Genomic DNA, 25,348 nt, shown 5'->3' on the forward strand with positions numbered 1-25,348 from the left:
GGCGCTGTCCCCACGCCCCGGGCGGACGGGTTCCTGCCGTCAGAAGGGCCAAGCCGGGTGTCCGAGGAAAGGCCAGCAGCCGCAGCTTTCCGGCCATTGTCCCCGCCGACCCCGCCCGGCCCTGGCCACCTACCCCGGCGCGGTGGGCGGTGGGCTCTGCCGGTGCTGGCGCCGCCGGTAGAGCCCCGACGCGGCGAGGGCTCCCAGCCGGGCTGCCATGGTGCGGGCCTCCTCCTCCGGTTGCGGGGCGGCCCTGCTCCAACGGACCCGCGACCACCCCGGCCTCGGGCGTCAGAGGCGGTGGCGAGAGCGGCAGGGCGCCCGGCAGCCACCTCCGGCCAAGCCCCGCGCCGGCGACGGGACAGGCCAGCATGCAGGGGGCGCCTCTCCCCCCACTCCCTCTGGACAGGAGCTCACGTTACACACTGCGATCTCCAAAGGGCAGCGGAGTCAACTCCAAATAGAAAGGATATTGTTCGCGCGGCGGGGGCAGCACAGTGAAATGAGAGGCTGGCGGGGCTGGGTCCAGGCTGGGGAGGTGACTCGCTGGGAAGGTCCCAAACAGCACTGAGGTGAGGTCCATAGTGGCAGGCCAGGATGCCCGGAGGTCCCAGGCTCAGAGGAGCCTGAGAGGGAACCCTAAGCCCCCTGACATGCTGATGATGGACTCTTGGCTGAGGAGGGCAGTATGGGACTGATCTGGCTTAGGAATCCTAGAAAACAGTTAAGAAGCTGGTGAGGAAGTCCCACACACATGCCCACCTTCTGCCTTGTTCCCTTCCCTGAGAGCCTGCGCTGCAAATGCCACCTGGAAACCCAGACCAGGGCAGCCTTGGTCCCCTGGATCCGACCAACAAATTGCCAAGCACCCAAAAGAGGTCCATGCTGTCAAAGCTCAGAGAACAGGTTATCCCCCAACTTGTCGGGAAAAGCAGAAGCAGCAGAGTTTGATAGAAGACCGCCAGGAAGGCATGATTTCCATGCATTTTTACCTGAAGAGATCAGCAGGGTTATTGTGATCCAAGTGCAAACACCCAAGGTCAGCGTCTGAGCTGTGGCCACGGCTGGCGGAGCGGACGCTCTGGTCAGCGTAAAATAAGGATCCAGAGCACTCACAGAGATTTTTCACACTGATTCCATTTCCCTGAAAAACCCTTCTAGTAAAGTCAGAAAGTATGAGCAGTATCTTCCTCTGCCTTTCAAAAGAAAAAAACAGTAGCTATCATTCTGAACAGCGGGGTCCTCCTACACTGGGGTGGAGGGAAACTTTGGAGAGGATCCATTGGCACTCAGATGCTGGGCCCACATACCAAAAAGCATACCTCATCCAGCAAATCCAAACTCATTAACCATCCTGGGGGTCAGCTCCAAAACACAGCCAGATGACCACAAGCATTGGGTGCAATATAACTTATAAATGCAGCTCGATTCCAAAAGTACCAAGCACTGATCAATTCAACAAATATTTTTTTAAAGGTGGCTGTAGGGGCAAAAGGGCATAGAGAGGCTGGGGTTGGAGGAGCCAACAAGGACAAAGATCACCTCCTACTCTCTGATGTGGATAGCTGAATGCTTAAGAAAGCTAACTAGAAAGTTTTGTTATAGCATCTTGAAGTCAATGCCCCAGGGCCAGGGCCCCTCCTACCAGCCCCACTCAGCCCCTCCTATGGGGAAATTCTGAACTCTGGAACCCAGAACTCACCAAGAGCCACAATATCATTTAAGAAGGGAACATTTATTTAGGGTTTCTGCAATTGCGGGTAAACCAGAGACAGAGGCTATAGCCACAAGTGTTTTGTGCATCATAATTTGTAAATGAAGTTCAAGTCCAAGGTTACCGAGCCCTAATCAATTCAACAAATATTTACTATAAAAGGAAGTACCAGGGGCTAGAAATTGAGAAAGGAAATTAAAGTCTGTTTGAGCCCAAATCCCGAATCTCTGTACAGCCTTGTGCCCCAGCCCCCCAGTTCTGCAACCTGTCTTGCAGAAGTGGGTGTCAGAGCCATGCAGGTGTCCCCAGCCAGCACTCTGGCTCCAGAGGACAAAGTTGTAAAAACATAATAAGAATGATATCAGTATAAATGGCAGAGTAAGAACTTTTGAAATTTTGTCCCTCCATAAAAACAATGAAAAAACTAGCAAAAATTTTTTGGAACTCTGTCAATTAACCACAGTTTTGCAGTAACCCAGGGGCATTTGGTCAAGAATTTTGGTAAGAACAGTGAGCTTTGTGGTGTTTTAACTAATCCTAACCCATGACCCCTATACCATAATTCCATGGCTGCCTTGAAAAATAACATCCCACATTCCCAGTAATTAAGAAGCAGACAGAGCTGGAGCTCCTTCAAAACTTCATTCTCTGGAAGACTCCATTTGAAAGTCTTGTCTTTTTGTGACCTCACTCACACATACCCAATGCTAAAAGCCTCTCTTAGGGGGTATTTTTCAAATATCCTACTATGGTAGTTGCCTATGGTATCATAGCTGTCATTGCCATGGGCAATGGATAACAGTGAGAGCAACAATAGACTAATCAAAAAGCTTAAAAGGAAAAACTGAGGAATGGGATGTCCTTAGGGGCTTTGAAAAGGACCAACATATTCCTGGGACTCTAGAAGGCCATGCAAAAGCCCAGGACTGCTTGCATGCTCAGGGAAGAACTAAGAAGGTCCTAAGCTCTCACTTCTGACTGACCTTCAGGCTTGTGTAAGCAGGAGTGAAGGCTAAGGCAGAGTTGTAAACTGACCAGTTGAATGCTGAAGGTGGGCCCCAACATACGCTTCGTGCCCTCAGCAAAGATTGAAAGACTTATTGGTTTCAGGCACTGAGGGAAATCTTTGTCCAGCCATTAGCTGGCCACTAAACTAACCAAGCAGAGACTTCAGTGGTCACAAATGACAGAGATACAGACTTCACAGAATTGGATCAGAAAAGTCACTAAACGGGCACCGGGGTGGCTTAGTCAGGTAAGTGTCTCCTTTGGCTCAAGTCATGATCTCAGGGTCCTGGGATCAAGCCCCACATCGGGCTCTCCACTCAGCAGCAAGTCTGCTTCTCCCTCTCCCTCTGTGATCTCTCTCACTCACTCTCTCTAATAAATAAAATCTTTAAAAAAATAAAATAGAAATTAAACTTTAAAAAAAAAATTTTAAAAAGAAGTCACTAAACAAACAAGTAGCAACAACAAACTGAGGAGTGGGGGAGAATCTGATCTCAGAATTGCCACATATTATTTGAAATGTCCAGTTCTCAGCAAAAAATTATAAGACATACAAAGAAATGAGAAAGTGTGACCCTTCCACAGAAAAAAAGAGCAATCAACAGAAACTGTCCCTGAGGAAGCCCAAATATTAGACTTAACTAGACTTTAGATCAGCTATTTTAATTATGTTCAAAGAACTAAAGGAAACCATGTCTAAAAAACTAAAGGAAAGTATGGGAATGATATCTCACCAAATGGAGAATATTGATAAAGAGATAGAAATTATTAAATGGGACCAAATAGAAGTTCTGCAGTTGAAAAGAAATACTAAAACGAGTCCTTCAGGATGAAATTAAAAGACACTAGGCAATAATTTGAATCCACATGAAGAAATAAAAAGCAGCGAAGTATATTTAACCTTGACATAGTAAAGGTAACTATATAGATAAAAATATAAGACAATATAAATATACTTTTTATTTATCAACCTATTTTTCCCATTTGATTTAAAAACAACAACATAATGAAATAATTTAATACAAAAGAAGGCAATAATAGTGTAGGAGTTGAGAAACAAAAAAAACATAAGATATATATAAAAGATAGTAAATGGTAAATGTAAAATAATTACATTAAATGTAAATGGATTACACTCTCCAATTAAAAGTCAAATTAGCAAATGGCATTTTTTTAAAAAACATGATCTACCTATATGATTTCTATAAGAGATTCACTTTAGACAAAAACACAAATAGTTTGAAAGTAAAAGTATGGAAAAGATATACCATGTCAACAGCAGCTAAAAAAGAACTGGAGTGGCTATCTATCCTAACTTCAGACAAAATAGACTTTAAGACAAAAATTGTTACAAGAGCAATAAAGGAACTTTTATAGGGATAAAAGCATCAATCCATCAAAAATAAATAACAAGTATAAACATATATGCACCTAATAATAAACTCAAAATACTTGGAACAAAAATTGGTAGAATGAAAGAAAAATAGATAATTTAGCAATAATAGACATGCTAATACTCCACTTTTTTTTTTTAAGATTTTTACCTATTTATTTGAGAGAGAGAGAGCACGAGCGGGGGAGGGGCAGAGGGGCAAAGGGAGAGGGAGAAGCAGACTCCCTGCTGAGCAGGGAGCCCAATGTGGGACTTGATCCCAGGACCCTGAGATCACAGGACCCTGAGATCATAACCTGAGCCGAAGGCATACGTTTAACTGACTGAGCCACCCAGATGCCCCAAAACTCAACTTTCTTAATGGATAGACTAAATTACACAAAAGCTAAGCAAGGATATAGAAGGCATAAACTACACCTAAAAGACATCTATAGGACACTCCACCCATCAATAGTAGAACATACATTCTCAAGTGTACATGGAACATTCTCCAGGGTAGACCATATGCCAGGCCATAAAAAGAGCCTCATGAAACTTAAAAGGATTGAGATCATGGAAAGCATATTCTCAGATCACAGTGGAATAAAATCACTAATCAATAATAAAAGGAAATTTAGGAAATTATAAATATGTGGAAATTAAACAACACACTCCTAAAGAACTGCTGAGTCAAAGAAGAAAACAAGGGAATTTGGAAAAGACCTTGAAATGAAAACACAACACACCAAAATTTATGAGATGTAGCTCAAGCAGTGTTCGAGGAAAATTTATATTTGTAAATAGTTGCATAGTTTTAACTATAGTTATTTATAGTTGTATAATAGGGGTGCCAGGCTGGCTCTGTCAGTAGAGCATGTGACTCTTGATCTTGGGGTCATGAGTTCAAGCCCCACTTTCGGCATGGAGCCTACTTTTAAAAAATAGTTGTATAATAGTCAAATAGTTGTATAGTACAAAATAGCTTTATAGTTATATATTTTTTAAAAATCTCAAATTAATAACTTAACCTTCCACCTTAAGAAACCAGAAACAGAAGAGTAAACTAAACTCAAAGCACACATAGGGGAGGAAACAATAAAGATTAGAGCAGAAATAAGTGAAACAGAGTTTAGAAAAAAAAAATAAAGAAAAGCAAAAAAACCAAAAGTGAGTCTTTGAGAAGATCAACAAAACTAACAAACCTTTAGCTAGACTAACCAAGAAAAAAAGAGAACACACAAATAACTAAAATCAGGAATGAAAGAAGGGACATTAGAGAAACTTAATGGACTGTAAGGGAATGCTGTGAACAATTATAAAAAACTAAATTACAGCAAATCAAACAACCTAGCTGAAATGGACAAATACCTAGAAAGATACAAACTACCAAAACTGAATCAACAAGAAATGTAAGATCCAAATAGGCCAACAACAGGAGACTGGATTCATAATCAAAATCTTCCAGGGCACCTGGCTAGTAAGTTCGATGGAGCATGCGACTCTTGATCTTGGGGTTGTGAGGTTGAGCCCCACGTTGGGTCTCGAGATTACTTTAAAAAAATCTTCCTACAAAGATGAGCCCAGGACCAAATAGTTTTATTGGTGAATTCTACCAAATGTTTAAGTAGCATTAACACCAATCCTTCACAAACTCTCAAAAATCTACCAGGAGGGAACACTTCCCAACTCACTCAATAAGGTCAGCATTACCCTGAATCAGAAAAATATATCACAAGAAAACTGCAGATGAATATCGCTTATGAATACAGATGCAAACGTTCTCAACAAAACTGAATCTAGCAGCCAATATAAAGTACTCCATATCATGACCAAATGAGATTTATCCCAGGATATAAAGTTGGTTTAACATCCAAAATCAATTTAATTCATCATACGAATGCTGAGAATGCACTTGACAAAGTCCAACACACTTCCATGATTTAAAAAAACAAACCAAAAACCCAACTCTCAACAAACTAGGAATAGAAGGGTTCTTCCTCAGCCAGATAAAAACCCAGAGCTAATATCATACTTAATGGTAAAAGACAGAGTTTTCCCTCTAAGGTCAGGAACAAGACATATATGTCCAGTCTTGCCACTTCTTTTCAACATAGCAGTGGAGGTTCTAGCAAGGACAATTAGCAATAAAAGGAAATAAAATGTATCTAGATTAGAAAAGAAGAAGTAAAACTATCTCTATATGCATACCACATACTCTTATATACAGAAAACCCTAAACCCCAAGAAAAACCATTATAGCTAGTAAATGAGTTCAGCAAGTTTGCAGAATAAAAAAATCAATATACAAAACTTACCAGCAATAAGTAATATGAATATGAAATTAATAAAACAATTCCATTTACACTAGCATCATAAAGAATACAATACTTAGGAATAAATTTAACCAACAAAGGATAAGACTTATACGCTGAAAACTATACAACATTGTTGAAAGAAACTAAAGAAGACCTAAATAAATGGAAAGACATCCCATGTTCATGGATTGGAAAACTTGATATTGTGAAGATGCCAATACCTTCCCCCCACAAAATTGACCTATAGATACAACACAAACCCTATCAAAATTTCAACTGCCTTTTTTACAGAAATGGGCGAGCTGATCCTAAAATTCATATGGAAGTGCAAAAGACAAAATAACCAAAACACCCAGTGCCAATGAATTGTGGATCACTACACTGTATGGTGAGTAACATAACATAATAAAATTAAATTAAATTTAAAAAAAAAGAATAACCAAAACAACTTGAAAAAGAACAAAGTCAGAGGACCCACATTTCCCAATTTCAAAATTTACTACAGATTCACAGTAGTAATAATCAAACAGTCTGGTACTGGTACAAGGACAGACACATATATCAATGGAATAGGATTGAGAGTCCAGAAATAATCCCACGCATCCATGATCAATTGATTTTCAATGAGACTGCCAAGACAATTTAATGAGGAGAAATAGTTTTGTCAAAAAATGATACTATGACCATTGGGTAGCCACATGCAAAAGAATGGTTTTAAACCCCTACTTCAGGCCATGTATATAAACTGACTCACAGTGGGTTGAAATCCAAAATATAAGAGTTAAAAGTATAAACTCTTAGAAGAAAACATAGGTATAAATCTCCATGACCTTGGATTAGGTAACACTTCCCTCGATATGACACCAAAAATTCAAGCAATCAAAGAATAAATAGATAAATTGGATTTCATCAAAATTTGAAACTTTTGTGCATTAAAGGACACTATCAAGAAAGTTAGAAGACAATCCACAGAATAGGAGAAAATATTTGCAAATTATATATCTGGTAAGTGTCTACATAAAAAACTCTTAAAATCCAACAATAAAAAGACAACTCAATTTAAAAATAGGGAATGAATCTGAATAAACATTTCTCCAAAGAAGACCAGTGACCAATAAGTACATGGAAAGATGCCCAACATGACAAGTTGTTACAAAAATGAAAATCAAAACCACAATGTGGGGCGCCTGGGTGGTTCAGTCGGTTAAGCATCTGCCTTCCGCTTAGGTCATGATCCTGGAGTCCTGGGATCAAGCTCTGAGTCCAGCTCCCTGCTCAGCAGAGAACCTGCTTCTCCCTCTTCTCCCCACTCATGCTCTCTCTAACTATCTCTGTCGCTATCTCTGTCCCTCTCTAATAAATAAATAAAATCTAAAAAAAAGCACACACACACACAATATGCTACCACTTCACACTCACTGAAACAAACAATAAGTGTCAGTGAGGGTGTGGAGAAAATTAGAACCCTCCCCATTTCTTGGTGGGAATGTAAGGTATGCAGTTACTCAGAAAACAGCTTGGCAATTCCTCAAAAAATTTCACATAGAATTATCATATTATCTAGCCATTCCACTCCGAAGTATATGCTCAAGAGACGGGAAAATATATATAGAAATGTTCACAGCAACATTATTCATAAAAGCCAAAATGTGGAAACAATTCAAATGTCCACCACAAATGAACACATAGACAAAAGGTGGTATAGCCATGCAATGGAATATTATTTGCACCCCCCCAAAAGAGGAATGAAGTACTGATTCATACTACAACATAAATGCCCCTTAAAAATATTATGCTAAATGAAAGAAGCCAGGCCAAAAAAAGCCACATAATATATAGTTCCATTTATAGGAAATATCCAGAACAAGCAAATCTATAGAGACAGACAGTAGATTAATGGCTGCCAGGAGCTAGGGATTGACTGCACATGGGCATGAGGTGTCTTGGGGGTGATGAAAATGTTCAAGAATTAGTGGTGATGGTTGTTGCACAAATGGTGAATGTATTTAAAATCTACTAAATTATACTCCCTGAAATAGTTATGGTATGTGAATTATATCACCAATGTCTAAAAAGCACACGTGTAGGGCGCCTGGGTGGCTCAGTTGGTTAAGCGACTGCCTTCGGCTCGGGTCATGATCCTGGAGTCCCTGGATCGAGTCCCACATCGGGCTCCCTGCTCGTCAGGGAGTCTGCTTCTCCCTCTGACCCTCCCCCCTCTCATGTGCTCTCTCTCTCATTCTCTCTCTCTCAAATAAATAAATAAAATCTTTAAAATAAAATAAAATAAAATAAAACAAAAAGCACACGTGTAGTAAAGAATACTACATAGCTGGGGCGCCTGGGTGGCTCAGTTGGTTAAGCGACTGCCTTCCGCTCAGGTCATGATCCTGGAGTCCCTGGATCGAGTCCCACATCGGGCTCCCTGCTCGGCAGGGAGTCTGCTTCTCCCTCTGACCCTCCCCCCTCTCATGTACTCGCTCTCTCTCATTCTCTCTCTCTCAAATAAATAAATAAAATCTTTAAAAAAAAAAAAAAGAATACTACATAGCTTACTAGAGGCAGGGACCGAGGCCAGGGCCACCAGCAAGTTGTGAGGGAGGGCTGCCACCCCCTTGTGGCTGAGCAGTGAGTGCCGTCCCCAGGGCAGCCCGCAACACCACCGGGAACAGCCTCTCCACCAGAGCCAGCTTCCCCCACCCACACCTCCCGCCTTGGCTCACCAGGAGGCTGGGTCCTTTGGTACGCCTCAGATGAATGACATTTTCCAACTTTCTTACCCCACATGAAATCTGATTTTGAACGATTTTATCTTCATTTAAAACTCCAGCATCAGTGTGGACACATCTTTGGTGTTACATACATTCATTCAGTCATGTCATCTTAGGGATACATTGTCCTCTCGTGTAAGTATCTCATTAACATATTCACCTTATTAGGTCATCTTGAGCAAATTTTCATCATCAGGAATTTATTTTTTTAAAGATTTTATTTATTTATTCGGCAGAGAGAGACACAGCAAGAGAGGGAACACAAGCAGGGGGAGTGGGAGAGGGAGAAGCAGGCTTCCCCCTGAGCAGGGAGCCCGACGCGGGGCTCAATCCCAGGACCCTGGGACCATGCCCTGAGCCAAAGGCCGATACTTAACGACTGAGCCACCCAGGCGCCCCCATCATCAGGAATTTAAAAGATTTGAATAAACAGAACAAGGAGAGTTAAGGTGCCTCCCTCTGTCCGCCCTAGTCGGAAATGAAGACCTAAGGAACACGCACGTCCGAATGCGCACGTGACAGATGGAGCAGAGCCAACCAGTGCAGCTTGAGAGGGGGGACAGCCACGGTGCATGGAAAGCCCGGCCCCTCTCCACGGAGCAGGGGAGTGGGGGGCAGGCCAACTCGCCCCAGGCCCCAAGTGCTGACTGCTGAATTTTTAGGAATTTCGTGAACCGGTTAGCATCATGTTGGTAGTGTGAAGTGAGCTGAGGTGGGGGTATTTTCAGCCTGGGATTGGACCCACTACAGATCAGGCCCTCTGTCTGCCACGGCACTGCACTCACAGGGTCGGAGTCAACACCGGAAGCAGAGGGTAAGGGAGGAGGTGAGCGGTCACAGGTGGTACCGGGCCTCGCCTGGGGCTCAGGGACCAGCTGTGCGGCACTCGTCATCTGCTTCACACTGCTCCATGCGCTGCTCCGAGGGCCCTAGCTGCCACCCTAGCTACACCTCAGCTCTGCTGCCAAGGGGGCCGCTGGGCATGCTCCTGAGGAAGGTGGGAAGCGAGCGGTTGAGAGCACTGTGGAGGGCGGGTGTGCGGGTGGATGTGAGGACAGGGATCTATCTAGCAGCCCCACTCTGCACAGTCCCCAGCTCGGAATCTGGCGCGCGGCAGCCTCCGCAGACGACGGGTCATGTGGTGGGAGGGACCCCACCCTACAGCAGGCCAAGCCACTGAGCTCACCGGCTGTGGGCGCCATGTCCTAGGCTGCACTTGGAGGAGTGCCTCCTGACAGGCTGGATCCCCGAGCAGGGGCATGCCCTGCCTGGGTCTTAACATCCTCCCTGTGGATCAGTGGTGATGTCAAAGGACCCTTCAGCTGGGACAAAGCCTTGGGTGTTTTTAAGATCCAGAGTCTTTGGGCCGCACACCAGGGCTGAGCTTCCATCCCACAGCATGGCCCCTCCCTAACCACACCCATGCTCAAGACCTCGCTTACCCTTCTCCCCGGCTCAGTCCTCTCCCAGGCTTCAGACCCTCTTATCCAGCCGCCTCCCAGTGCTTCCTCTTGGACTTGCCATAGCTCTTCAAATCCTTCGTGGCCCAAACTAGCTCCGTGCCCATGCCTGCCACCACAAATGGGCTTCCTCCTGGATTCCATCCTCTCGGTCAGGTCCTCCAACTGCAGCTCCCATACCCCCTGATCCAGCTCCTCTTCCCCATCCCCATGGCTGCTGAGGAGGAGCCCCCCTTGTTGTGGGCCTCCTACACCACCCCTACCTCAGCAGCACCCAGAGGTGTGTTTCCAAAGTGCACCGCCGTGTACATCACTCTAGGCCCCCTCACTGGCTCTCGACTGCCCTCCCTCTGGCCTTGCCCACTCTGGTCCCGTGGGGAGCTGGCACTTCACGCAGTTGGCAGGGAGAGCCCCAGGGGTGTGTGAGGTGTACGACGAGAGGGCTGTTGCCAAAGGTCGGCCTGGTTCTAGGCCGCGCGCGGGGATGCGTGGAGAACCAGGATCCCGGTGTGAGTACTATCCCGGCGTCTCATGGGGGCAGTGGACATGCAGAGGTCAAGGTGGCACGCAACAGAGTACAAATGAAACTCCACAGCTTCTGGGACAGGAAAAACCTCGCCCACCCCAATGGTCGGGTCGGACGTCCATTCCTCAGCTGGCCCGGCCCCACACCTGTGCTGGAGGGGGAGGCGAGCCAGTCCTGGCCTGGGCACTGCATGTGGCAGGCCGACTTCAAGGGAGGGTGTCAGTCTATGCTCCCAGACGGCTCACAGCTGCGAAAAGCAAATGAGCAGGAAAAGACACCACGAGAAAAGAAGCAAGCCACCAAAATATTCCCAAGGGCATCTCTGAGGAGTGGAACTGCGGGTGTTTTCTTTCTTTTTCTGTTCCTGTTATCTTTTCTGTTTCTGGTTTTTTCTAACTCTCTGAGATGAGCAGTGTTACTTTCACAAGGAAAAACTCTATCCAGTGTTTTCCAAGGTGCTCTCTGGTCCTTGCTTCATTTGATGACCGTTATTTCTCTGGACCCCTGCAGCAAGGCAGGCTGGTCCCTGCACCCACCACCTCCCTGCCTTCCCAGCTTCTCTTGCTGGGCTGTCGGCCGGCTGACCTGATGGTCTCCATCTGCCTGGAAGGCCCAAGGGACTCAGGGGCCACAGGACCCCTGCCCAGGGAACAGAGGTACCTCAGTCTCTGCTCTGCCTCAGCCCTGCAGGCTGTCAGGGTGGAAGCTGCCGCCAAAGCTGGGAGCGTGTGGCTCTGCCTTATTAGGGGGTTTGCTGTGCCTGAGTCTCCGCATCGCACACGTCCCACCCCCCCCAACACTGGCCTGCACTGCTCCTGGCGCTGTCCCTGTTTCACTCTCTCCTTTCGCTGCCTTGAAAGCTCACAGGTGGGCAACCAGGCAGCTGGCAGGGGAGCCCTGCAGGCAGCGGGAAAGCCAGGGGCTGGCAAGCACACGGAAAGGGTGAGCACCGGAAGGCCGGTCGTGTCTGCAGACTCAGGCCATGATGGGAGTGGGCAGCCAAGTGCATCGGAAGCACAGGACTCACTGGGTCACAGGATACGTGCCATTTTGGGTGGTCCCAGCTGTCCTCCTACTCCAGGCCAGTGTGGCCCTGCCCTCCTGGTGACCACTCTGCACATCGCCCAGGTTTGGGGCCACCACCCTGCCCTCTGTAGCTGCTCCCTCCTGGGCACTGCCTCTCGGAGCCCTTTTCCCTAGCAAAACCACAGGGTTTTCTCAGTCCACAAGCCACAAGTCAAAGAGCATCCTCCTGCCAGGACTTGGCTGGAAGGGGGCCGCTGGGCCTCAGAGACCATCCCCTCCCACCTAGCCGTGAGTCATGCACTTGTACTCAGCCATGTTCCGGAAAGGACTGCAGAGGCCAACACTTGCCAGACACTAGTGCACATGTGACCGGCCTCCTGAGTCACTCGGCCTCTGTGGCCTCAGTTACCTCATCTGTGAAATGGCAACAGGGCCTGAGAGCCCCAGCTGGGCCAGGCCTGGGGGAATGTCCTGCCCCCACCCCACCCCAAACAGCTTGTGCTTGGGCAGAGTTCTAGCCAGGCCTTCACATAGACCCTTTACCATTTCTAAATTTTTACCATTTCTGGCTTACAGAGGAAGAAACAGAGGCTCCAAAAATGAGATCTCTGCAGGATCACACAGTTGGGGGTCAGGGAAGCTGATAGGAGCCAACAGTCTGGTTTTAAAGCCTTGCTTAGTTGGTTGTGACCTTGGGCGAGTGCCCCAGCCCCTCTGAGCCCTGGTTCTCTGTTAGTGAGGGGTTAACTCTGTCCATCTTGGAGGGGTAGGCGGTGCGGTGGGCAGGAGCTTCACCTGCCCCGGCCGGACACCAGCGGGGGATAGGGGCACCCCGGTCCTGAGAGGCAGGGCTACCCTGGCAGCCAGCCGTGGTCGAGGGGCCGGGCAGGAGGCGCAGCAGGTGGATCGGCCAGCTTCCCAGGAGAAGAGGGCAGGGGTCGGGGCGGGGGTCCGGTCCCGCAGTCCCGCCCAGACAGGCGCCCTCCCGGCCCTTGGCGTGGGTGGGGGGCTGTTACCTTCCCGTCATGGTGGTCGCGCGCGTTGAGCCCGGGGTCGCCTCGGGACCCCCCCTGACGCCTCAGCAGCCAGACGAGCACCAGCCAGCAGGTCCCGGGCGCGAAGCAGGGAGACGCCCAAAAAAGGCCAAGAGCGGCTCCGCCCGCAGCCCAGCCCAGCCCGCGAGGTGGGGGTGGAGGGGGGCGGGGGTGGGGTCCGCCCCGCCCGCGAGGTTGGGGGGGGAGTTGAAGTGGGGGCGGAGGGGTGGGCGCCGCCACTCGCGCCGTCCTAGCTCTGGGGACACCGCGCTTGGCCTGCGGCGGGCGCGGGTCACGTCCTCCCCGCCCGGGCTTCGCTCGCCACCTCCCCGGATTCCGGGCATAGTTTTCCTTTTAAAGGGAGTGAAGTTATAATAACCGCGAACGAGCCCCCCAGTCCCGCCGGGACGCCCTGCCTGGCGCTCCCCCTCCGCTGTCCGGGTCTGCCCAGGAACGTGAACACGGGCGGGGGACAGGGGATTGGAGGACATAGAAGGACGATGTAGAGACCACCTCCCCGCTGGCTCCAAGCCCTGAGTTCCCACGGCAGCCCCGAATCAGAAAGGGGGTCACCTTCACGCTTTCATTCCTCAAACAGACGCTTCTGGGAACCGACTCCCTCCCGGGGCGGGGCACTTGGGGACTCCTGGTCCGCGGGGTCCCGCCCCCAGGGAGGCCAAGGTCGAACGACGTCCCTTCAAGTCGTGAGCCCAACGGCATACTGAGATGCCAGATCAGTGCCCTCCCGGGCAAATAACCGTTTCATCCAAGTATGCGAGTAACCCCTCACCAAGCAAAAGGTACTTTACAACGAGAAAACCAAACGCCCAAGTTGGGGAGGAGAACCAAGCACTCCTCTCCATGATGAAGCACCACTGACAAGTTAGAGAGGAGCTGTTTAAAGTGACCTGTGATACAAAACCATTTAGGGAATCTCTTCTGGGAAAATCATTTCACAAACAAACAAAACAAAAAACTCTCAGTCTCCCGGCCTACGGGCAGGTATTTCTAGCTGGGCTGTGGAGCATAGCTTATGATTGGAAGCAGCCCAAATATCACACTGTGAGGCCAGGACTGAGCAGCCTGATATGTTAACCCTGCTGAACATCATATTACTTCTAGCTCGGCAACAGATGAAGACTGTCTAGAAATGACAGTGCAAGGTAGCAACCCACATGTAAGCGATGGAATTCAGAGTGACGTGCGGACTTCCATCTACAGAAATGAGCTGGAAAAGGCATCTGCTCCTAAGTCGCTGGTATCTTGAAACCGGTGCATTTGGCACTTCTTAGTTCTTTTGCAGCTGTGTCTTAGCTGATAGTGTTTAACTGTAATTCGATGGTTGACTAAGCTTCAAGTATGGATGATTTCTTGGTTCATCTGCCTCTTTAAGAAAAACGCTTTCCACAGTTGCTGATGCTAGAGGCTGCGCACCAGAAATGGGCTGCCCAGCTGGGTGGTTCATTGAATATTGGGGTTCTTTAGGAACCAAGAAGGATGAAAAGTAGAAAGGAGAACACCAAAGGGACCTGTTCCCTGCCTCAGGGGAAAGCCTGCGAGCGTCCTCTAGTATGCTTGCTAAGCACAGGAGGATGTGCCTGTGGCCAAACCAGAGCCCTCTGCTGCTGACCCAGCCCCTCAGCATGCCTCATCCTTGGGCCACGGGCAAGCTCAGCAAGAGCTCAGTGGCGTCTGTGGGCATCGCTCAGCTCTGCTGGAGATATGGAGGATCCAAGGAGCCATGGGCCAGCCTCCTACAGGGAAGCCAGAGGTCAAACTGGCAGGAAAGAGCTGCAGTTGTCCAGCAGTGGTCATTCACACATTCACTCACTCGGACTCATTCATTCGAGAGCAACTATGCTATTCGGGGCACTGGGGGCAAAGCAGGGAACCAGAGGACATGGGGTGGGGGACAAACAGTAAACAAAACATAGACATGACTTTAGGCAGGGACAGTGCTGCAAAGAAAAGGACAACGTGGGGGGGCTTCGGAGGAGTGTCATCTGAGCTAAAACCAGAATGAGGAAAAGAGCTAGCAGGGGGAACAGCAAGGGCAGTGGCCCTGAGGTGGGACGGGCTTGGGGAGCTCAAGGGTCAGAAAGAAGGCCGTGTATCTGGAGAACAGGGAGGCAGGGGGCATGGGAAATAAGGGAGAGGGGCCAGGGGGCCAGAGCACGAGGGCCACCCTAGCGTTTGGATTCCACCCTTAGAAAGGTGGGAGATTCTAAGCAAGAATAGACATAATACCCTCTGGGGCTCAGGGAGCTGTGAGCACCCTGTTCACAGGGCATTTCCGTCGTTGCCCCACACCACCCTCTCACTCCCCCTCTCCAGCTGACAACCACACCTGAGCCAGCCCAGTGCTCAGGGGTGCAGGCAGGGGTGAGGGCTCAGGGCCAAGGGAGGGGCAGGGCTTCCCTTGACCAGATTGGCCTAATTAGTAGCACAAAGGCCACCTCAAGTGGCCTCCTCCCGTGTCTAGGGCCAAACCCCCTCTCCCATGTGACAGTGGGGACCAAGAAGGCCTTGCAGCCCTGAGGAAATCTCAGGGTCTCTCGCCATGGCCCAGGCCCCAGCAGGAGCCAGTGTGCCTTCCCAGCACGCAAGACCAGTGTCATGCTTGTTTAATGATGGCCCATGTGACACGAGGGCACCCCAACAGTTCTGCCCAAAGGGTCTCTCCCCCCGGATCTGGTTTAGGCATCTCCCTCTCAGGGCACTGGGGATGGCCCAACTGGGCCACTGTTAAACAGTAGTGCATAACTGGAATTAACCAGTTCCTTCAAGTCCAAACTTAATTCCGGAAGTGGTCTGTGATAATCCCCAGGGAAGGGCCGGGAAGCGCCTGGACCGCCCAGAGGAAAGCTGGACCGCTCTAGCTGGAGGCTGGCCAAAAATGAATAGCGGGCAGCACACCCACCTCTATGTACCCCCAGAGAGCAGAGCGTTTGCTGCTTTAACAACTAACTGTTTCTACTGTAAAATGTGAGCATGCCCTCAGAACCGAGATCTACTCTTACACAGGTCATCTGACCAGCCCAAAATGACCTTACTTCTTCCTGGCCCAAGCAGAGCTCGGTGAAAGAAGTTTGATTACGATTAAGGCAGAATCATAATCCACTAATTCTTTTAACATTTGCAGAACAAACGACAAGAGACTCAGAGGTTTTCTTAGTCTGTGGAGAACACAGAACGCTTCTCCAGAGTCTGGTTTACCCAAGTTTAGAACAGGGCCACGGAGCTCACAACTGCTTTGCAAAGACTGGCTGGCCTTGGCCTTTGACAAGGAAAATAACATTTCTCTTACCTTAGCTCTGGGACAGGCTTGATGCAACTTACAGGTCTGGAACAAGAGAGGCCTATAGAACAACCCCAAAGAGCATTCAGAAATGCCACATTCTTGCACCTTAAAGCATCACAGCGTGCGTCATCCAACAAGAATTACCTGTGCCCCGTGACCACAGGGTTCTTTCCCTGCAGGGTCTCCAGCCTCTCTCTGCTCCTAAGCACACCTCTCTTCCACTTGCTGGGGTTTATTTTGCTTCCTCTTTCCCATTAGAGTAGCCAACCCACCAGTCTTCCCATCGGAGTATCTTCAACCTCCGTGCAGAATAAAGACCAGCTGTGCCCCCTACCATGCTCCCCAACCCTAAACTGTCCAGACTTGGCCTCACCTGTGGAAGGCCTAGCAAGGTAAGCTGACTTCCCCCATTCACAGGCCACCTAAGGGTGTGTGAGGCTAAACCTGGAGGCAGACCACCCTGGGGCTGTTCCCTTACCCCAACATTAGCAACATTAGCATGAGCACTTAGAGGACATAAAGGGAATGGCGGGGAGAACCAGGGACCGGGCCCCATGCACATCTTGAGAGCAAAAAGCACCACTCGGACGCCACGCAGTGTCTACCTCAGGGGGCTGAGTCGCCACTCCTCCTCCTTCTGCAGCTTCCTTCCCTGAGCACCGCCAGCCACTACTCTGGCGGAAATGGCACAGCCACTTGGAGAAGGACTGGGCAGCAGCTGGGAGTGTCCAGCTGCGACGGGTGCCCAGATATTCCAGCCTCACCTCTCACTGGGCAGGAGGCTCGGCTGGAGCTGGAGGCTGGGCCGGGGGCACCTTGGGGTCAGGAGAGGGTGGAGGAAGCCAGGAAGGAAGGCCGGCCTCCCTGGGGAGGTGCCTGCGGGGCGGGCCACTGACAGCCCATTCCCCTGCAGGCTGGGCAGCCAGGACGACAGAACAAAGGAGCGACAGCCGCCCACCGCATTCAGAGAGACCAGCAAAGGGGCAACCAGCCGCCAGGGGGGGCACCTGTTTGGCGGCCGCTAAAATGAGCATTTACTGGGGCGCCTGGGTGGCTCAGTCGTTAAGAGTCTGCCTTTGGCTCAGGTCATGATCCCAGGGTCCTGGGATCGAGCCCCGCATCGGGCTACCTGCTCAGCGGGAAGCCTGCTTCTCCCTCTCCCACTCCCCCTGCTTGTGTTCCCTCTCTCGCTGTGTCTCTCTCTGTCAAATAAATAAATAAAATCTTTAAAAAATAAAAAAAATTTTAAAAAAATGAGCATTTACTAAACTCCTGAGCTCATGAGCCCCTTGGGGAAGCCTGATGTTTACAGCATATACGCGGGCCAAAACCGAGCCCTACAAGGGCACAGAGAAAAGAAAACCCGCAACTACTTTGAATGACCCAAGAACACTTACTAAGACACCTTCTTGCCAGTTATTATTTTCCCTGAGAGGAGAGAAATCTCAGGATTATTGACATGATTTTAAGTTAATTATTTTCTAATCTTTTGCTATAAAAATTTCATTGTACCTGGAAATGCCCAGAAATAGAAAGAAGAAAGTTAGGACACCAGGGTGGCTCGGTCGGTGAAGTGTCTGCCAGAGGCTCAGGTCATGATCCCAGAGTCCTGGGATGGAGTCCCAGTCGTCGTTGGGCTCTCTGCTCAGCAGGGAGCCTGCTTCTCCCTCTCCTGCTGCTCCCCCTGCTTGTGCTCTCGGTCTCTCAAATAGATAAATAAAATCTTCAGAAAGAAAGAAAATAGAATTTAATTTCACCACCAAAGATGGGTGCCAACAATATTTTGATTCCAGTCTTATCTGCATGGGGGTATTGTGTGCACAATTGTGATCCTTTTGTGTTTGCAATTTCACATTATCTGTTCATGGTAGATGCCCACCCCGTGTAGCACTTATCGGAGTTGCCCGGCTAGACAGCTCCAGGGCATCATTCACACTGTGCTGCACATAACACTGTCCCTAGGTCTCCTCCAACCTGTGCTACTTGCGGGGGAGGGGGCTGGCATTCACGGGTACTATGTATACAGTCTGTAGATTCCACTTTTGAGGATAACTGGTTTTGTTTTTTTAAATTTATTTATTTTTTACAGATTTTTATTTATTCATTTGTCAGAGGAGAGCACAAGCAGGGGGAGAGGCAGGGAGAGGGAGAAGCAGGCTTCCCGCAGAGCAGGGAGCCCAATGCGGCACTTGATCCCAGGACCCCAGGATCATGACCTGGGCCAAAGGCACTTAACCGACTGAGCCATCCAGGCATCCCTGGTTTTGTTTTTCAATCAAATTTTATACCCCTTGAGGTTGAAACTGTTTATGCAACACGGCACCCAACTAAAGGCTGGCTAGATATACAAAAAGCACCCAACTCATTGTTGGAACCAGTGATGTTATGCTGGATTGCCATGTTGTTTAAAATAACCTGCTTCCATGTTATAAATATGCTATACACCAAAATGTAAACTCTCCAAGACAGACTCTTGCCTTGTTCACTGCTCTATCCACTGGACCAAGAACAGGGCTCTACTCAGAGAAACTGCTCAGTAAATATTGGTTAGGATGTCATTTTAAACATTCTTGTTTCATACTCCTATGAGCTGCCTGAAGGTAGAGTGCGTATCACTCTTATTGCTCCAGCATCTCAAATATCGTTTTACTCAACACAGCTAGTTCTGAATTGAATTTGTATAAATAAAAAAGTTTATTTACACCCCAGGAATCCATAATATGAAGAAATCTTTATGGAAAGAATTCTTTTAAAAACAGAATCTGGGAGCGCCTGGGTGGCTCAATCAGTTAAGGTTAAGCGTCTGCCTTCAGCTCAGGTCATGATCTCAGGGTTCTGGTATCGAGCCCCACATCCGGCTCCCTGCTTGCTGGGGAGCCTGCTTCTCCCTCTCCCTCTGCCCCTCCCCCTTCTTGTGCTCGCTCTCTCTCTCTCAAAAATAAATAAAATCTTAAAAAAAAAAAAAGAATCTGTTTGAAAGGGCAACTAGTGCTCAAACTTGTCTTCCATATTTCAGACTTTTGTAGTTGTACGCTAATCCAAGGCTTGCCCCAGGAGAGACAGGTCTGGGGACCCCTGAGGCCCAGTGACTTTGACCAGCACGGGTGTTGTTCCATTAAATGTGCATGTGCAAACGGAGGCTTGGGGCCTCTGACAAGCACCACCGAGCTAAGCCACAGGTCCACTGGCACATCTGTCGTTAGGTTCCAGTCCATTAGGGTGAAGTCCAAGCCTGCACGGGCACAGCAGAGATCAACCACATGTCTTTTCCCCTGGGGACACCCCAAGTTGGCAACATGAACACACTTGGAGCCCAAGGATTCTGCCGGGTGGGAAGAGATTCGTGGGAGAACAGGGGCCTCCAGCTAATGTTCCTCTGTGAAGCTGAGACATGAAACAAGCTGAAAAACCCACAGTTAGTGTGGCATGTGGTTTGAAGAGCACAGACAGTGACGTCAACCACTTGGGTTCAAAGACGGTCTTGCACTTACTAACTGTTATCATCTTAGGTAGCTGCTTCACTGCTCTGCGCCTCAGTCTCCTTATCTATAAAATAGAGTAGATAATAATAGTAACTCTTTCATAAAGATTTGTAGGGATTAAATAAACTCATCTATGCAAGCAGTTCTCAAACTTCTTGGACTTTGTTTTATACTCTTAAAAAAGGACTGAGGATACCAAAGAGATTTTATTTACATGGGCTACATCTATCAGTATTTACCATATTGGAAATTAAAATGAAACATTTTCTTAGCTATTAATTCATTTAAAAATCAATAAGAAAATTATGACATATTAACATAATAATGTATCTTTAGGAAAACTATTTTCCCCAAAAAAAAAATAATTATGGAGACATCTGTACCCAACCACAATAAAGCAGCAGGAACCAGACAAAATATATGAAACAGACAAAATATGTAAAACTAATGTGTTCAAGATATTGACCATCAGGCAGCAAAGGACAATGATCATAAGAAACAGGAAACAAACAACTGGTCCCAGCTCAGTGCTTCGAGGGCATTTCCAGATCTTCGTCCACGGAAGAGGAAGCCAGGTAGAGGTGAATGGACTCCCTTAATCAAAGAAATGGAGCTGAGAGTCCAGGGGACTGGGGCAGCTAGACTTTGCAGCACTGGTGTTCGAAAAGAGAAGGCTGCACAGAGAGAGAGCTCCAAATACCTCTAGGGGACCCCCCTCCAGTCTTCAGCTGCGTACTGATAAGCACATGCGTGTGCTCCTGGCCAGGAAAGAGACACCTGGAAGAATCCAGGGGAATAGTGCGTGGCACTCACATAAGGCAAAGAATAATGCCTATTTCCACCATATTGGGAAATCCCAGCATAGAATATGAACTACCCAAACTGAACACAGAGCGGGAGACTGAAAAAAGTGAAGAAAACCTCAGGGACCTATAACACTATCTCAAAAGAGTAAAATGTCCACATTAGTAACTGCCTAAGCTATGTATAATATGACTTTTTAGAGCAACCACTAAAAAAAAAAATCTATGCAAAGAGGTATACCAAAAAAAAAAAATACTATAGATAAATCAAAGTGGAATTCTAAAAATGTTCGAGAGTTACATAAGGAGGCAGGATAAAAAGGAATGATCTGTTGATACACACAACAACTTGACATATCTCAAGGTCATTATGCCCACTGGAAAAAGCCAATCTTAAAAGATTATATACTGTAACATATTCCATTCATACAACAACCTTGAAATAACAAAAGTATAGAGGATGAAAACAGGTGAGTTGTTGCCAGGGATTGGAAACGATGGGGGCAGAGGGTAAGTGTGACTATAAAAGAGTTTTCTGATTCATGAACGTGGGTTGTCTTCCCATTTATTCAGATTTTAATTTCATCGAACAATGTTTGTAGTTTTAAGCATACAAGTCTTACACTCCTTTAGATAGTTTATTCCTAAGTATTTTATTATTTTTTGATGTGATTCTAAGCAGAGTTGTTTTCTTAATTTCCTTTTCAGATTTTTCATAGTTAATGTATAGAAATATAATGAAAGTTCATATATTAATTGTGTGGCCTATAAAGCTGTTGAACTTCTTTATTGTTTCTAATAGTTTCATAAGGGATTTCCTAAACTTTTCTACACACCAGATGTCACCTGCTAATACAGACGGTTTTACTTCTTCTCTTCCAATCTTGAGGACTTCTATTTATTTTTCAGCCTATTTTCCCTGGCTAGAACATCCAGTACGCTGCTGAATAGAAGCCTTCCTCCTAATCTTAGGCTGAAAGTATCTTTCACCATTAAATATATTAGCTGAGGATTTTTCATAAATCCCTTTATCATGTTGATGATTCCATTCTTGGTTGTTTGCATGTTTTATTATGAAAGGGTGTTGGATTTTGTCAAATGCTTTCCCTATATCAGAAAGATCGAAAGATCATATCACCTTTGTCCTTCATTCGATTAATGATTGATGTTCATATATTACTCCAACCTTCCATTCCTGGGATAAACCCCACTTGGTCATTGTGTATAATCCTTTGTGTATGTTGCTGGATTTGGTTTGCTAATGTTTAGTTGAGCATTTTTGTATATATTTACAAGAGATGTTGGTCTGTAGTTCTCTTTTTTGTGATGTCCTTCTTTGGTTTTGGAATCAAGTCCTTGATCTCATGGTATGAGTTGGGAAGTGTTCCCTCCTCTTCTATTTTTGGAAAAGTTTGTGAAGGACTGGTGTTAATTCTTTAAACATTTGGCAGAATTCTCTAGTGAAGGGCGCCTGGGTGGCTCAGTCGTTAAGCGTCTGCCTTCGGCTCAGGTCATGATCCTAGGGTCCTGGGATTGAGTCCCACATCGGGCTCCCTGCTCCACAGGAAGCCTGCTTCTCCCTCTCCCACTCCCCCTGCTTGTGTTCCTACTCTTGCTGTCTCTCTCTCTGTCAAATAAATAAAAATCTTAAAAAAAAAAAAAGAATTCTCTAGTGAAGACTCTGCTAGGTCCTGGGTTTCCCTTTGTGGGTAGTTTTTCAATTACTAATTTAATCTCTTTATTTGTTACAGGTCTATTCAGATTTTGTTTCTTCTTGAGTTTGTTTTGGTAGTTTATGTATTTCTATGAATTTGTCCATTTTGTCCAGATTATCTAGTTTGCTGGTATAGAATTGTTCATGGTATTCTCTTACAGTCTTTACTTCTGTAAGATGGATAGGAATGTCCTTTCTTTCATTTCTGGTTTTAGTTATTTGAGTGTTCTCTTTTTTTCTTGGTCAGTTCAGCTAAAGGTTTGTCAATTTTGTGGATCTTTTCAAAGAACCATCTTTTGGTTTTATTGATATTTTTCTATTTTTTTCTCTTTTCTATTTATTTCTACTCTAACCTATATTGTTTCCTTTCTTCTGCTTGCTTTGGATTTAGTTTGTTCATCTGTTTCTAATTTCTTAAGGTAAAAAGTTAGGTTCTTGATTTGAGATCTTTCTTCTTTTTCAATGTAGACTTTTATAGGTATAAATTGCTCTCTTAGCACTGCTTTCCCTGCATCCCATAAGCTCCTGTATGTTTGTCTTCATTTTCATTAATTTCAACATATTTTCTCATTTCTTTTTTGATTTATTCTTTGACCCATTTGTTCTTTAGGAATGTATTACTTAATTTCTGCGTATTTTACAAATTTCCCAAATTTACAGTCTGTTATTGATTTCAAATTTCATTCCACTGTGGTCAGAGAACTTTGTGTATTATCAATCATCTTCAATTTATTGAGCTTTGTTTTCATGGTCTAATATGATCTATCCTGGAGAATGTGTCATGTGCGCATGAGAAGGAATGTATATTCTGCTGTTGTTGGGTGGAGTGGTCTAGAGAGGTCTCCTTCCCTTTTCTGTGTTATTGTTATACGTACTATATCCATCTACATTGTAAACCTCAGAATACATTGTTTTAATTATAACTTTACATAATCTGACGTCTTTTAAAAGTCTGTGAGATGAAATTGAAGCGAGATGAAATTGAAGTAAATGAAATTATACATTTATAGAGTTTATTATATTAACCTCCTTATTTAGCATTTCTGATTCTATTTCTTGTAGACTTGAATTACCATTTGGTGTCATTACCTTACTCCAAAACAGCTGTGTTCCCATCTACCACCTTTGTGCTATTATTGTCAAATAACATTTTTACAAAATGTAGACACATATTATGTTTCTATATGTAAAAAGCCTAGCTATATATGTATATACATATATCTTAGGTAATTACTTTTTAAATCAGTTAAGAGAGAAGAAATATGCAATTATACTGTCTTTTGTAATTAACTAACATTGTTTTTCATGTGGATTTGAATTATTATCCGGTGTTATTTGCTTTCAGTCTGAGGAATTTTAGTGTTTCTTCTAAGTCAGGCCTGTCAGCAATAAGTTCTTTCAGTTTCCCTTTGTCTTTAGTTCTTAAAAGATAGCTTTCCTGGATATAGAATTATTGGTTGACAGGTTTTTAGTTTAAGCACTTTGAATATGTCATACCCTATCTTTTGGCCTCCATTGTTTCTAAAGCTTTTATTTATTTATTTATTTAAGAGAGGGAAAGGGAGAGGGGAGTGGGGGGGGTGGGGTGCAAAGGGAGAGGGAGAATCTTAAGTGGCTCCACAGCATGGAGCCTGACATAGGGCTCAATCTCACAACGCTGAGATCATGACCTGAGCTGAAATCAAGAGTTGAATGTTTAATCTACTGAGTCACCCAGGTGCCCCTGGCCTCCATTGTTTCTGATGAGACGTCAGCTGTCACTCTTAATGCACTTTCCTTATATGTGATGAATTTTCTCTTGCTGCTTTTAAGATTTTATCTTTGGCTTTCAACATTGTGACTATGATGTCTGGGCATGGATCTCTTTGTGTTTATCCTAGTTGAAGTTCATTCTTCTTGGATGTAGAGATTAATTCATCCACAACTCCTTCTAATAATTGTTATGCCCCTTTCTATCTCTTCTCTCCATTATGCATATGTTGATGAATTTAATGGTGTCTCCGATTTCTCCTAGGCTCTGATCATTTTTCTTCTTTTTCTCTCCCCATTTTACAGATTGCATTATTTTTATTACTCTGTCTTCAAAGTCACTGATTCTTTCTTCTGGCAACTCATATCTGTTGAAACTCCCAATAACTTTTTTCATTTTAGTTATTGTACTTTTCAGCTCCAGATTTTTTATTTGGTTCTTCTTTATAATTTCTATCTCTTTGTTGATATTCTCTATCTCATGAGATATTGTCACCAATTCTTCCTTTAATTCTTTAAGTATGGTTTCCATTAGTTCTTCAAGAATATTTACAATGGCTGCTTTGAAGTATGTGTCTACTAAGTCCAACATCTGGGCCCCTTCAAAAGCAGTTTGTTTGGGTTGTTTTCCTGTGTGTCACAATTTCCTCTTTTATTGCATGTCTCAAAATTGTTTTTGTTGAAAACTGACATTTTAGCTATATACTCTAGCAACTCTGGATACTAATTCCCTACATCCCCCAGGGGTTGATGCTGTTGCTTGCTTGGTCATTTATTTAGTGACTTGCTGAACCAACTCTGTAAAGCCTATTTCCCCTGCAGTGTGCAGCTTCTGATGTCCCTACTCAGATTTTGTCTTGCTTTTATCTCTTAGCCTGGCTTCCTACTGGTCATCCCTGGGTTAGCATAAGCCATTATTGGTCAAAATTTTTTTCTCTTTACCACTGAAAGTGTGTGTGTCTTAGATGCTGCTATCACAGTTAGAGGAATTTTTTTATTTGTTGGTTGGTTGCTTGGCTAATTGGTTTTTGCCCACGTTCAGCCAGAGACCAGGAGCTTGGATTTTCCCCCTC

At 46.0% G+C, this 25,348-nt stretch overlaps 1 protein-coding gene across 4 annotated transcripts in view; it reads right to left on the reverse strand.

The window, feature by feature from the left end:
- The window catches only part of LIMS2 (LIM zinc finger domain containing 2), a 38,255-nt gene extending 20,953 nt beyond the window's left edge, over window positions 1-17,302 (reverse strand). The window contains exon 1 of one of the 4 annotated variants that reach the window (XM_081814672.1): window positions 17,133-17,302. Coding sequence is in view for 2 of the 4 variants with exons in the window: in XM_081814670.1 (XP_081670796.1) it covers window positions 134-219 (86 nt within the window). In the remaining 2 variants the exon portion in view is untranslated. Of the gene's footprint in view, window positions 1-133; window positions 696-992; window positions 1,112-13,208; window positions 13,490-17,132 lie in introns of those variants that run through there. The other 3 variants (XM_081814671.1, XM_081814673.1, XM_081814670.1) reach the window with 3 other exon arrangements.
- Window positions 17,303-25,348: the final 8,046 nt, after the last annotated feature.

The sequence above is a fragment of the Leptonychotes weddellii genome, chromosome 3 (genome assembly GCF_054177405.1).
Source record: "Leptonychotes weddellii isolate Sample4059 chromosome 3, ASM5417740v2, whole genome shotgun sequence".
Lineage (NCBI taxonomy): Eukaryota > Metazoa > Chordata > Mammalia > Carnivora > Phocidae > Leptonychotes > Leptonychotes weddellii.